Source organism: Myiozetetes cayanensis, unplaced genomic scaffold (genome assembly GCF_022539395.1).
Source record: "Myiozetetes cayanensis isolate MyiCay16 unplaced genomic scaffold, myiCay2020 scf1, whole genome shotgun sequence".
Lineage (NCBI taxonomy): Eukaryota > Metazoa > Chordata > Aves > Passeriformes > Tyrannidae > Myiozetetes > Myiozetetes cayanensis.
In genome coordinates this window covers 127,820,077-127,834,645 of record NW_026086604.1, presented here as the reverse complement: position 1 = coordinate 127,834,645, position 14,569 = coordinate 127,820,077, and the positions used below count along the sequence as shown (strand labels likewise).

The window sequence follows — 14,569 nt, the reverse complement described above, 5'->3', positions numbered from 1 at the left end:
AGTAGGAACAAAACATGCCAATGAATGTATCCACTCCAGCAAAACACCTTCCTGGAGGTGCCATGAGAGCCTTCAGCTCTGCTTACCGATTCTGATGTAAACATGAGTGTGCTGTTCAATCCATATAGGAAAGATGGCTCTTGGAAACACTACTCGAATCTGGTCCAGAAGATGTTTTTCAAGAGAGGAAGCGTGCAGCTCCTGGGGAAATGTGGTATCATCATAAATTAAATACTGCATACATTTTTAACATTTGTTTGAAGATAAAAACTGTACACCTCTTTTTAATAAACCATTTGAAATATAAAATACAACTAAACCCCACATTTAGTATTTCCTTAGGGGCTGAAAAGAATGGGGCATTGTGCAAAAACCTGCTTGCGTCAGAATCTCTGTCATCTGTAACACAAAGACATGAAAACTGGAAAGGGTTTTATTACCAGAATTTCCCAATCATCCGCTGTGAGTGGTTCCACTTCTACTTGCTGACAGGAGGAGACATGGGAACAGGGTTCAAGAAATACCTGACAAAAGTAACACCAAAATATTTAACTTATTATTTTTAAGCACATAAAAGCTCCATCTTTTATTTCAAGTAGAAAATTGATATCTCCTTCATTATGTGTTTTCAGTACTTGGAACATACATCATCTTAATGACACCAACTAATTCATAAGCAGATTAATGATCAATGGATTGGAAATGGATTGCACTGGGCACACTTGGGGACTTCAACAAACCATGAATGTGAAAAGCATCAAGAGTTTGATCAGCTGATAAAAAATAATCAATTTTTAATACACCTTGATCACATAATCATCTTTCCATTTTTTATTCTTTATTTTTAAATGTACAGGACTTTAGAAAACTGAAAAATTCATTGAGTTGTGCACAAATTTAGACAAGGTAACACCAGCTGAAAAATGAGGAAAAAGTACAATATAAAACAAGTCCATCTCCTTTATGAATGCTTTCACAGGATGCAGCCCCACCTCCACAGAACAGTTTTAATGTCCTGTGTTTCAGGAACAACGACAAAAGCTATTGTGGCTTAGGTTTTTCAGAATGCATTAAACATGTATTTCAAAAGTAATTTTTTTACAAAAGGTTTCATTTGACAAAATATAATAACTTTCAAACATCATGTCTCTAATTCTTAAACAAACTTCATTATTTTTTTTTTGAGGTAAAACTAGTTACCTGTACTGTGAGAGACAGTTATATCAGGTCACCTTTTATAAAAGTAGCAATCAATTCTAAATTCCTCTAGGCCCTCAGTTTGAAGTAAAAATTGAGAGGAATCTTTTCCCCAACATGGCAAATAGAAGATTTTATTGTTATGAAACACAGTAAACATGCAATTCCTGAATCCAAAATAATGGTAGAACTACCTAATTATTCACATATTCATTTGATTGTACAGATGATTATTTCCAGGCAACAGCAAAATATTCCCATTACCAAATGATTCAATTGCCTATGTATTTTCCCAAAATTAATGGCACTGAGAACAGCTGCTTCATCCCTGCCAAGACCTACCTACAAGCATATCCTAACATTATTTAGGCAATAGTTAATGATTTAATGAGAAAATTTTTTCATGTTTGAGACATTTGAAGACAGTTAACATTTCTCATGAGCAGATTTAAGTGCAGTAACTGTCTAAATACATCAAACAAGAAGGTCGTAGCTAACTCATAAAGTACTACTTTTCAGGTATATTCTTTATTTAAATAAGAACAAAAAAAATTGCATTTCAAACCTGTTCTCCATCTGTGATGCCAAGTTTCTCTGCTAAATGTCTGTTAATCTCTGCAACATTTTCACCTTGGTGACCTCGATGCCTGATTTCCATCCAGCTCAAAAATACTGGCTGATGACCACAGGATACTTTCACAGCTTGGCCCTATGAGTTCCAAAAAAATAAAATAAATTAACATAAAACTAGCTAAATAGGTCTATTAGGTAACCTAAACTGTATTTAGTTCAAGAGATCAAAGGAATTAAAAACATTTTCTGGACTTTACATTTTATTTGCACAACTCTTAACATAGAAGGCATGTTGGTTTAAACTCGTCAAAGAGCATTTTATTTTTATGGACTATTTTAAAGTAAGAAAAGTCTTCCTTCTGCATATTAAAAATATCTTACAGAAAAATATAACTACACAATTGCATTTCCAAAATGAGGGGAAAAAAAAAAGCCTAAATTTCATAGGAATTATAACATTTGCATGGTCTCCAAGACTGCTTTCATGACACATTTAAAATAAGTCACAAATCATACTAAGTCAGACCAAAATGATCTTATCAATCTGTTTCAGAACCGTTCAGGTATTTTGCTTCCAAACTGAATAATCTCTATATGTTCAGTCAGTTTCCATATAGAGAGGCTGCATCTTACATTGTATGATTCCACTGGGATTGTCGGTAATTTTTTCAAAAATTATTATTTTTATTATTATTATTATATTACTATTATTTTTATTTATTATTATTATTTTGGTGAAAATTTAGTGACCAAGAGACAATGTACACTGTGAACATATCACAGATTTACTTGTTAACATAGTGATGTATTCTGTTCTGTTCTCAACCGTATTCTGATAATTTCCAATATTATTTGACTTTTTTTGTAAACTCTGAAAAACATTTTCAGAGAAGATATACAATGGTTCCAAGATCTTTTTACCTAAACTTCATATTTAATTCCCTGTAATTCACACGGATAAAACTTATCCCTAATCTTTACACAGCATTGAGATTTTTTATGCCATTTTGTTACTCACTTATCTGATACCTTCTGCAACGAAATTCAGCTTTTGATTCCAGTTGAGTCTATTGTTTACTCTGTGTGATCTATTAACATGTCTATCCCCTTTTCAACAGTTTTATTAACAAGATGTTTTTAATATGCAATCTCTATCAAGTTTACAGAGATCATACCTTTTCATTTTATGGCTCAGGTTAAGTAAAAGCAGGAGCCCACCAAAACCACCAATGTACAGAATTACCCTACAAGACCTCAAAGCAATTGCACTCCCTTCTCCTCTATCTCGCCAGCAAATCCATAAAACATTCAGAAACTGCAGCTGAAATTAGGCTCACATTTATACCGCATTTCTCGCAACTCTACCAACCTCCTTCTACCACCCCAAAGACGAAAGAGCAGGTTTTTACACGTCTGGACTGTTCTGCTGTTGTGAAATGCCCTTTTCGGCCTTGGGAAATCCGGAGGTTATCCCGCCGGGGGAGGGAGCCTGGGGCTGTGCCAGGGCTCCTGAGCTCCGCTCCCGTTTCCTCCTCCTCACCCCGTTCATTCCTGCCATTTTCCACCCTGTTCTGCTGGCAGACGCGTAGTTCTGTGCTCATGGCCCAAGGGACAAAAGCAGGCTCAGCTCCCGTTTTCACGTGTGAAATGCTATTTCCGAGCTGAGGTGCGCTCCCCGCAGCGGACCCGCGTCCTCAGCTCTGCGTGACGGGAGCCCCTTCTATAGCGAAACAATTTATGTACACTAACAACGAGGATTCTCCGTAGACTGACTACCCCACCTCCCCCTCGATGATAAATTCAACCCTTATTAATGCACGGTTAATGCTGGCGAGTTACCGTGAGAGCTAGTATGAAAGAGAGCACTGAGAGAGACGCGGATGCTTACGGTCCCCTCCACGTTGGGGGACATAAATTCCAATCTTTCCCGCGTTTTATCAGGAATGGATGACAACCCTGGGCTGCACAAGGGGCGAGGGAAAGGGGGTTCCCCGGTGCCTCCTCGCGAGGGGTCCCGGCCGCGGGGAGGGCAGGAGGGCGCAGCGTCGCCATGGCAGCGGGATGCGGGGAGGGCGGGGGGATGCTGCGCTCCCGCAATCCTCGCCGCCCGCCGGGCGCGTCCCTCCGCCCGGGCCCCGAGCGGCGCCGCCGCGGTACCTGCTGCAGGCGGAGCAGCGCGGCCAGCGCGGGCGGCAGGTGCAGGAAGCAGTCGCGGGTCCCGCTCAGCACGACGGTGGCGGCGGCGGCTCCGCCGGGGTCGCCACAGCCCCACATGGCCGCGGCCCCGGCCCTGCTGCCCGCTGCGCCCGGCACGGACCCGCCCACGGGGGCGGCATCCCCCGCCGCTCCGGGGCAGTGGTACAGCCCACCGCCGGCCAACGAGAGCGCGGCACACTCCGCTGCCCGCCTCTGATTGGCTCCTCCCCTCCGCCCTGAGGACGCCGGCGGTGTCCGGTGCCGGCGGCAGCCAATGAAGGTCGTGCGCGCGCGGGGCGCGGGGGCCGATGGGAAGATGGCGGCGGCCGGCGGGGGCCCGGGCGCTCCGTGCCGGCACCACGCGCAGCTGGGCGCGTGCGAGTCGCGCGCCAAGTACCGCGAGGGGCGGCGGCCGCGCGCCGTGAAGGTGCGGGGGGGGAGGGGAGGGGCGGAGGAGGCACGGCCGGGACGGGAAGGGAGGAGAGGAGAGGGGAAGGGAAGGGAGAGGGGAAGGGGAAGGGAAGGGAGGCTGTGGGCCTCGCCTGCTGCACCGCAGGAGCTCCTCGTTACCGCGGCAGAACTGCCGGGTTTGCGGCTGACGCGTGCGGTCAGTGCACAGCGAGATGTGGCGGCACCTCCCGGGGCTGGCGTGAGGAAGGACCATAGACAGCATCGCTAAGGTTGGAAAAGACCTGTCAGATCGTCAGGTCTGCTGCCCACCTGGCTAACAACCTCCTGTCAGGGAGCTGTAGAGAGCAATAAAGTCAACCCTGAGCCTCCTTTTCTGCAGGCTAAACACCCGCAGTGTCAATATCCTTCTTGGAGTGAGGGGCCCTGAATGAGAAATCAGGGTTTGAGATGCGGCCTCATCAGTGCCAAAACAATGGTTACTCCCCGCGCACACATATAAGGCACGTCTTTTTCTCAAACACGGCCCTCCTGGAAGCTTTCAAAGCCTCCATATTTCAGGAAATCTCAGAGCCGTTCCTTTACTCTTCCAAGAATATGCCATGGGCCGGGGACAGAAAGCCTTGTGTATCCACACAAGGACAAAGGCCACCATAGGCATCCAGCCATCTCTGGGCACCGGAGGATACACGCTGGAGAAATAGTATGGATGTCCCAGGTGTGAAAAAAACCTTACTCAAATCTCCTCTTCCTAGACATGAGATCAATCATATTTCCATCCATTTGTTCCCAGAATGCAGGTACGGAGTATGCTGCTGTCACAAGAACAACTTAGGCAGCTTGTCTGTGGAGACTGTTTTTTATGGTGGCAATTTGAGAGCTGATTTCCCAAGTGATTCCTGTTTGCCATCTAAATATTTGGTTGTTTTTTTTTTTTTTTAAACAAACTCGGAATGAATTTCTTTTGATCTCAGGGATTAGCTGCCTCTTGTATGTAGCTTTCCTTAGAGTGTGTGCTGCTGGACAGTTCACAAAGCAGAAGAGAGTGGTTGGTTTAGTTTTTAATCTGCTGGGGGAAGACATTGTTTCCCTCAGCATCCAGATTTTATCTGTGTGTCTTAAATGGTACGCTGTTGGATCTACTAGTCAGTCTTGCATGGAAGCTGGCCAGAGACTAGAGGTTTTGGTCAGCAAATGGCAGTACTCCGACCTCATGCAGAAAAGTCATCTCTCATTTGTGTTTTGCTTTGAGTGAGAAGCTTGGGTTCGGTTCCCGCTCGGTGATGAGGAGGTCCCAGATAACCACGCACTTACTGCCCTGCCAGAGTCCAGAGTCAACATAGGGTACACAGGGATTTTCCTGAGAGGACTTGGGGAACAACAGAAAATACGGAAAAAACGCCTGTCTTTTGCAACACAGCAAGAATGTGAATGTTTTTGAATGCTCTTTGATTCTGGTTTTTTTTTCAGGTTTACACTATCAACTTGGAATCTCGCTATTTACTGATACAAGGAGTTCCTGCATTAGGTGTTATGAAGGAATTAGTCGAACAATTTGCATTATATGGTGCCATTGAAGAGTATCATGCTCTAGACGAATATCCAGCAGAGCAATTTACTGAAGTGTATCTTTTAAAATTCCAAAAACTGCACTGTGCAAGGTATTGGATGGGGCAATATCTGCCTCTTGCTGTCTTACTCTTTTATGCCTTCTGTAGTTACAATGTGTTAAAATTCTACAGAGTTGAAGTAAAATCCTCAGTTTTGCCAATGCAATTTAATTCCTTTCAGGGTGGCCAAGAAAAAAATGGATGAACGAAGCTTCTTTGGTAGTTTGCTGCACGTGTGCTACGCTCCAGAATTTGAAACAGTCCAAGAAACTAGAGAGAAATTGCAGGATAGAAGAAAGTATATAGCAAAAGCAACAAATCAAAGAGGTTTGTGATTACATTTCTTATAGAATCTTAACATCTTTCTTCAGGGGTGGGTGGGGTTTTGGTTAAAGAGCCTGTTAAAGAAAACACTTTTTATCTAGCTCTTAAAGATGTATTTTAAGCATGTTTACAGTATAATGGAGACATCTCTCAGTATTTAGAGAACTGTTTCAGTTAAGACTAAAATACAGAAATGCTTAAGCTTTAACATCAAAAAAACTGGGTTTTTTTTCAATTTTGTGAGACAGCCTGTTCTTGAAATCATAACTGGAGGTAAAAAACACCAATTTGCTATGTTAGGAATATTTTCCTTCTCAAAACTTTGGAAATACTTCTGCTCAGGCATTCCTCATAAACTAGCAGAGGAACTAGGCTGGAAAACTAGTTTGAAAGGTAACACTTAAAAATCACAGAAAGGTGCCTGGAAATGGAATATCACTGTATTACTTCTGCAGTTGTATTAAATGTTTCTTATATTTTAGCACTAGTAATAAAATGAAATAGTGAAGCTTGTTTGTTTGTTTGTTTTAAAGATTGCTGTGTGTTAAAGAAAGTTGAGGGCCCTAAGAAGACAGTCTCAAAGACCTCTGAGAGTGACTGCCCATGGAGTACATCGGGATCACATGCAGCCAGTAACTGGGATCCATCCTGCTTTACAAGTTCTCACGGGGTATCCCACAACACAGGGCATCCATCTGGAAATCATAATCAGAGCCTGTTAACATCTCCACACTATGATAACAATTGTGCTGAAACTTACGGGTACTTTGGCCAAAACACATCCCTGACTCCCAGCGTACATCCAGGAGGACGTACTCCACCAGCTTCCTTAATGCAGCAAAGAGTGGTTTCCACTTATAGTGGAATTGACAGGTTTATGCCTCGTACAACTCACTTGCAAGAACGTAAGAGGAAAAGAGAAGAAGGTAACAGGTTCCTCCTTGGAACAGGTGCGGACAATACTGAAGTCATGATTGGTCCACAACTGCCAGAGATACCTAAAGTGGATATGGATGATGAGTCATTGAATACCTCAGCTACATTAATTCGAAATAAACTGAAAGAGGTATGGGTTCTTAAAGTTCTGATAGTTTCAAACATATGTGCTTGTTACCCATAAAAACAGCAACCCTCAGGTAACTTAATTCCACATTTACTCAGTATTACCAGTTTATTTGCCAGTTAAAGCTAGCATTCTTGCTATTTAACACTTCCATAATCTAGAGTACTGCAGGCAATTCTACTCCATACCTCTTACACTACCCTTAAGAAAGTATAAATGTCTGTGCACAGTCCTAAATGATTTTCAGTTAAGCACTTTTTTTCCAACGTGTGTGGGCATGATAACTGTGCAGGTAGTTCTGCTGAATCCAGCGTGGTACTTGTATCTGGTTTCTGATTGAAAGGGAGTGAAAAATAACGGGAGACACAGTTCAATGTAATTTTGCCTCAGCACTTCTTATGCCATTAATCTATGCTGAGAAGCATGAATTAATCTATATAACCATTTATGGAGGGTATTAATCAACTGGCAGGTCAAACATTCCTGATAAAACTTCCCATTTACATTAAGATATGAAAAAGCTCCCTTGAGTATAACTGGCTAGACTGATTTGAAAGGGCTTATATCTCCAGTCACATTTATAAATAAGCACCACTAGTATTAAATACATTTCTAAAATATGTATCAAAATGCACATTTTTGCTTTCCCTTCCTTTCCTGAAATGCCTGAGTTTAAAAGCACACTCAACCTTACTTTGAAAACATCTCTGGTAGGAAGAAGGGAGATGAGATACTTAATGCTCTGAGTATCTGAAATCAGTTTCTGTGGTTAAATACAAAAATGGTACTGCTGGCTCTTCTAAATTTAACCTCTATTGTGTTTAATGCTGCCTTTGGTGTTATTTTTTTTCTCAGCAGGAAAATTCAATTCAATTCAAGCGTGATTATAATAATACATCCCTCCCAATACTCAAATGTTGGAGATGTGGCCTTACTCTAAAATGAGGATAAAAAGGTAGTGGTTACAGGTTACTAATTTTTTTTTCCTCTTTAGGTAGCAGATTCTGTTTCAACAACATCTGTGGAAAAGCCAGAGAGTAGATCAGCCAAACCACTTGTAAAGCAGAGAAGAAGAATATAGACACTGCTGGCAGCATCTTCCAACAGTCCTTTTATAAAGGATATAATTTAAAATATTTATTTTTTATGTAAAAAGTAAAATTTTTTTAGACTGTATTTCCAAGGGATTCTGTTAAAAATTGTATCAATTTGTTTCTTGGAATGAACAAACCACTGTAATATATTATTGTTGCAATGTTGTCTTGTGTACCTTATAGTTTAAAGTATTTTCTGACATTGAAGAAATTTATTTAGGTAGAGTCACGGAAGTAAATTCTATTTATGCTGTAAATTTTACAGTAAAGGAATACTGGAACAATAGTTTCAAGTTGCTCCCATTTTTACTATATCATGTAGAACGGTGAAGAAAAACACCCTTTACAACAGTATTCAACAATGCAGTTACAGTTTACGAAGTGTCTGGGAAAACTTTCTGTTCAAATGCAATCCTGCTCTGTTTAAAAAAAAAAGAAAGAGAGAGAGAGAAAAGTTAATTTTCAGTTAAAAAGATTTATATTTATTGAGAAAATGTACTGGACTGAAATGTGTATGCAAGGAATAGGATACCTCTTGCTTTTTAGCCTAGAAAAGGTAAATCCATAGCCCTAATGGTGTCATCGCTGGGAGACCAGTCAGAACATTTGAAGTTATAGTGGAAGGGGAAATTCGGATTGTAGCTGCTTAGCAGTAGGAATGTGTGACCAAGGAATGACCTAGCATGGAGGGCAAGAAGACCCAGCTGCAGAATGAGGTAAATGGGCTGGAAGCAGGAATGCTGGAGGCTGGGGTGTCAATGTAAAGGAGTGAAATTTCCCTTAGTGATGAGAGTAATATCAGAGAGTAATATCTGCAGCATTGTGTTGCAACAACCCTGGAGTGGGAGTGCTCAGGGGTCACCTTTGGGCAGCAGAACTGGCACTGGGGAGATGAATCCAACACCAGGCTAAGATGCCCCATGCTGACATTCACAGGATTGGTGCAAGTGTAGGTAAGGAATTGGCTTGTGTCACATCTTTGCAGGCTCCTTGCGGAACCTGTCAAATTGTATTTGACTCTGTCAAATACATTGTTCATTACATTTTAAAAAAATATATTTAAGTACAAATGAGTATTTAATTTGGGGTAGAATTAAAATTACAATAGCCCCAGTGGGAAATCTAGTAAATTATGGGTTTTCTTCGTGTAAAGCTCATAGCTGAAATTTATTTATTACTTTTAGGGCTTGAAAGGACATGTAAATATTGTTCTCTTTTAAAAGTGAAACTAAAGACCTAGAGGAAAGGCAGCAGTTGGGTAGGATAAAGAACAGAAGGTACAAATACTCTAACCAAGAAACAAACCAAGTTTTCCACCTCTTGCCAAGATTAGCCTGAATTGTGAACCTTCTTTATCACCAACACTGACAGAAGTAATTTTTCCATGCTGATTAATGAAAGTGATTTTGTTCAGAAACTTTTTAAAACCTTTTCACTGGTGTTAAAAACCAGAGTACTTACTTTGGTTTTCCCAAACCCTTTAAAGTCTTTTGACAACCTGCCAGGAGAAATCTGGCATTTTGGGAACAGCTGCTTTGCAGCTGACATGATGTAATGTAGCTTGCCATTGTGGCAATAAGACTCTTCCTTCCTGTCCTCCAGCCTACAGGTGGGTGAGCTGACAGGAAGTGTAGGTTTCCAGCAAAGGAAAACTTGCCATGTTCTCAGCAGTCTTATACAATTCTTCTGTTTCTAGGAATCACTGTGCATATTTCAGATTTTATTTTGCCACCTCTATGAAGCTACAACTTTCAGTATTTAAGTCACACACAGTTCAAATAGAATGACAATTACTGGATCAGAATTTAACACTAAGGAAATGAGCATGGTGTAAATTACCATCTCCCCCCCCCAAAAAAAAAATTGAATTAGACATATTGCTGATAAACAAAGCCTGGTTAGATGAAATTACAAGGCAGCAGTGCTACACTCTGAGAGGAAGACCTGTCAAGGCAGATGGTTTTCTTTTTTTCCAGAAAGTTACCAGACTCTCCCAAACGAAGCTGTGAGATGACAGTTAATGCCATAACACATCTCCTTACCAACGGAACAGAAAGTATTGCACCTTCTTTTTTTAAACTCAAAGTTGAGGTACCTTTATGTCTGGCAAACATGGTCCAAAGGCTTCTAAGAGAAGGTTTTCATCTCTGACTGCTTGTTCAAAGTCCGCAAAAGAAAGCTTGCCATCGTGATCATAGTCCTACAAATGGAAGGGAACACTTAAGCCAAGGGTAGTAATTGTATTTTGGTTTAACATGTTTTATTGACATGGATTCTGTTTTTAGTTTGATTGCACGCAAAATCATTTTTTGTGGTCATCAGTCTCTGGTCAGACAAGCTCTGTGTCACTTGCCTCTACCTAAAGCAAAAGGGGTGGGTTTGAAAAATAGAAAAGACAGAGTTAAATAAAAGGAGTTGGGATTCAAGACCTGGTTTTAAGTGAAATTTTTTGACCACCACCATAGAAGGGGAGATTTATATCTTGATTTGATTAAGATATTGAAAGACAGTCCCTAGCTAATCTGGATATCCTTGATTAAGCACGGTAAGACAAGCTTTACATTAATAACCTTGAGTGTACTGTTCTAATAGAATATATAAATTGGATAAAGACATTTCATGAGCAATTGATAAAACACAAATGTACTTAATAATAAAGCTAATGCAGATGCCTAACACTGGAGTAAATGCAGCTTACACTTCTGACTGGGCTTCTGTTTTGATTGGGCATGCACAGCTGTGTATGCACATATTCACATGCTAGTTTATACATAAAGTTTATAGCACCTTCACATGGTAAATTAAGTTTCATGTGAGGATACTGGACTGGAGTTTACCAGATGTGGATTATATTTCTGGCTTTCCTTAAGAGACTTTCAAAATCCCACTATAAATCACACACCATACTTTGCTACCTCATAGGAAGGTTCTAAGCTTCAGTTAATGAATGTTTGAAAGATATTCAGATACCACAATGAGTAAGTACTTGCCATTTTCTTCAGTACTATCTCTACCAAGTCCTTAATTGCCTCATCAGGGTCTTCATCTGTTGGTTGTTTGATAACGGTGTCCTTCAGCATTTGAAACATTTCTTCTCTCGAAATGTATCCATCACCATTCAGGTCATAAACCGCAAAACAGTCTTTTGAATATAAATAAATTTCAAGTAAATTAATAACTATAATCACATATCATTAAAGCTATCTGTTACCTATAGGGGGAAAATGTGAATTGTACCTTGTACAGCATATCTATTGAGCTACATTTACTATATATTTATATATGTAATATATGTATCACATTTTGATATATGTATTAGTCAATTAGTACCTATTTTCCCTTTATAGTTAAAACTTATTTATTTCTGCTCAAATATTATTCAGTTCATTGAAAGCATACTTACAGATCTTAACTTCTCTTAAATTGTCTATTTAAAATATAAATAAAGTTCTGGCTTAGAAGCCGAATTTCCCATAGTGGGGACCTGCTATCTCTACCAAAAGGACTTTGTACCTACAAAAGACCATCCTCATTTTTTTCAGATGCTGGGTTAGAAAAGTAAAGGACAAAGAAGAATGAGCTGTACTGACCATGCAAAGAGAAAATCCCTTAAACAAAAGTATTTGGGGTATCTGCATAATTCCTCTTCTAATTGTTTCTACCTTCCTGGAATCAGAAATCTATGATCATAATAAACTTTGCTATTCTTCACAAAACTTATTAAACAAACAAACAAGTCTTCAGTTAGGAATGTAGGAGGGTTTTTTTTCTCCTGACAAAGACAGACTATGTCTACAGTGAAAAACACTCCTGGCATACACTTGTGACAGACAACTACTAAATTCCATAGCGCTTACAGCAGGGCTGCATATTTTACTGCTTGTAAAATATGGTACTGACACATATTCATTGTCCTGGGCACACATTCCAGTGCTATGGCATCCCAGGCCACTTTCCAGATGAATTTATATAGTTCGTTAGGGATGGCTGATGCTGCAGCCTGGGAACTGTGGTTGCATAGTTCATGTTGTCATGAAAACAACATGCTTGTCATTCTCCTTTTTCTTATTACCTTTTTTTCCCCATGTGCCCTATTTCTTTTTCTCTGCTTCTTAAAATTTTAGAGTTCTTGCGACTTTTTCTCCTTCATCCTTCTCTGTCATTATTGTGGAGGTTCTCACGACCATAGTCTTACAGACTCAGTTTTTCCATCTGTGCTTCCAAGGTGAAGAACTGACAGAGTTAATGCATCTGCTGCTGTGTCCCCACTGTGCCAGTAGATGAATTTTGGCACTGGTCTTGGTTGGCTTGAGACTGTGCTATTTAGCCAAAATCACCCTAGAGATATATCTGCTGCTTTCTATTTCTGTGTGTGAATACAAAAACATATATTTTGTCAAAACTGTATACTGTAGAATAAGCTTCAGTTCCAATGCAAGTTTTTGTAAGCAACAAAATAAGATGGCAGCTGTAACAGCAGTTTACACAGAAAAAAACTCTGTCTCAGAGAAGCAATTTCAGGACTCAGTTTCATTGCATTAAACTATACAGAAGAAAACTTTTCAATTATCAAATACTTTATGAGAGTAACTACTGAATTACAACAAAAGCAATGTGTTATTTGTCATGAATTCAGTGACTACCAGTAAATATTAGCACACAGATCAATCTTACATTTAATCTTCTCTTCCAGTGTCCCCCGAAGTAATATTGCTAAGCCTTCCACCCACTCCACCACAGTGATGCAGCCATTGTTGTCTCTATCAAAAGTGCTGAACACTGGGAAGTGTATTAGATACATTGTAAATATAAATATTTATAACAGAGAAACAAAAAAGGGAGTATTTTCTTGAATTAGTTGAAATCATAAATCCGTATTTTTTGTGAAGATGTTTACCTGTTTTCACCAAGGTATGATTACCCTTCTTGAATCTAAGATGTACAATGAAAGGGATTTTGCCCCTCAGTTTATTGATTTTCCACTCTAGAATCCTGCTGGGTAAGACATTTTGTTTGATCTGTTGCCTGACTTAGACAACTGCAGGAAGTATGCTTCCATGCAGATGTGAACCAAATAAACCAATATCCCTTACAATAAGGCATGTTTCCATACAGAAATTTTAATTACTAGGTTTTGTCTCAGAAAATCCTGGAGAGAGCAATCCTAGAAACAACATATAAATAGGTTAAATATACAAAGAAAAAAAACCTTCTGTCATGTACCAAAATGTTTTTTCTTCTCCCTTCCCTAAGCAACTTTCAATATTCACAGAATCACAGAATATGCCAAGGTGGAAGGGACCCACAAGGATCATCAAGTCCAATTCCTGGCCTTGCACAGGACCATCCCCAAGAGTCACACCATGTGCCTGAGAGCATCATCCAAATGCTTCTTGAACTCTGTCAGGCTTGGTGCTGTGATCACTTCCCTGGGGAGCCTATTCCAGTGCCCAACAACCCTCTGGGTGAAGAACCTCTTTCTAATATCCAACCTAAACCTCCCCTGACACAACTTCAGGCCATTCCCTTGGGTCCTCTCACTGGTCACCACAGAGATCAGTGCCTGTCCCTTCTCTTCCCCTCATGAGGAAGTTGTAATTGCAGTGAGGTCTCCCCTCAGTCCCCTCCAGGCTGCAGCTTTACTATTCGTACAGCCTGTAATACAGTACTATAGTACTTCAAATCTAAGATACAATTCAAAGCATCGACTAACATCTGTAATAATTCATATTTTAGAATGTTAATTAGTAGGTTGGCTGAAGGAATACCTCTAATTGCAGAGCCAAACATTTTGGAATGGGAAAACAATAAGTTTGCTTCTGCAAACTGAAATCAGCACCTTTGTATGTAAGCACTATTTTTAAGAATGTACACATGTAAGGTATCTTCCAAGACATACTTGACTAACTACATAAAATGGCAACAGGTTTTTATTTTATGGCATGTAAGTACTTCTCCTGCTGGAGAGATTTTATGTATGTAAGTACATATGTATACAATTTTAAGTATGTAAGCATGTAAGTACTTCTCCTGCTAGAAAAAAAGTTGAACCAAGGGGTGGTTCTTGGCAGCCTAGAATGAAAGAATGAAAGCATGGCAGATTG

At 40.2% G+C, this 14,569-nt stretch overlaps 3 protein-coding genes across 10 annotated transcripts in view; 1 reads left to right on the top strand and 2 right to left on the bottom strand.

Moving 5' to 3' along the window:
• PEX1 (peroxisomal biogenesis factor 1) overlaps positions 1-4,063 on the bottom strand; it is a 36,661-nt gene extending 32,598 nt beyond the window's left edge. For 5 of the 6 annotated variants that reach the window (XM_050326807.1, XM_050326816.1, XM_050326831.1 and 2 more), the window contains exons 1-4: positions 3,928-4,063; positions 1,763-1,906; positions 441-524; positions 87-201 (exon numbers count right to left, since the gene is read on the bottom strand). In XM_050326807.1, the coding sequence (XP_050182764.1) occupies positions 87-201; positions 441-524; positions 1,763-1,906; positions 3,928-4,044 (460 nt within the window). In that variant the 5' untranslated portion in view covers positions 4,045-4,063. Of the gene's footprint in view, positions 1-86; positions 202-440; positions 525-1,762; positions 1,907-3,609; positions 3,753-3,927 lie in introns of those variants that run through there. The other variant, XM_050326851.1, reaches the window with a different exon arrangement.
• Positions 4,064-4,258: 195 nt separating this feature from the next.
• Positions 4,259-8,497, top strand: RBM48 (RNA binding motif protein 48). 2 transcript variants are annotated; one of them, XM_050310930.1, is made up of 5 exons: positions 4,259-4,393; positions 5,845-6,035; positions 6,166-6,311; positions 6,842-7,374; positions 8,366-8,497. In XM_050310930.1, exons 1-5 carry the CDS (start codon positions 4,283-4,285, stop codon positions 8,450-8,452), a joined length of 1,068 nt encoding a protein of 355 aa, XP_050166887.1. In that variant the 5' UTR covers positions 4,259-4,282; the 3' UTR covers positions 8,453-8,497. The 2 variants fall into 2 exon arrangements, with proteins under 2 accessions (XP_050166887.1, XP_050166877.1); XM_050310920.1 differs by lacking the exon at positions 4,259-4,393 and adding an exon at positions 4,602-5,092.
• A 250-nt stretch (positions 8,498-8,747) lies between these two features.
• CLXN (calaxin) overlaps positions 8,748-14,569 on the bottom strand; it is an 8,110-nt gene continuing 2,288 nt past the window's right edge. For both annotated transcript variants that reach the window (XM_050310971.1, XM_050310969.1), the window contains exons 3-6: positions 13,140-13,244; positions 11,456-11,607; positions 10,561-10,665; positions 8,748-8,884 (exon numbers count right to left, since the gene is read on the bottom strand). In XM_050310971.1, the coding sequence (XP_050166928.1) occupies positions 8,840-8,884; positions 10,561-10,665; positions 11,456-11,607; positions 13,140-13,244 (407 nt within the window). In that variant the 3' untranslated portion in view covers positions 8,748-8,839. The remainder of the gene's footprint in view (positions 8,885-10,560; positions 10,666-11,455; positions 11,608-13,139; positions 13,245-14,569) is intronic.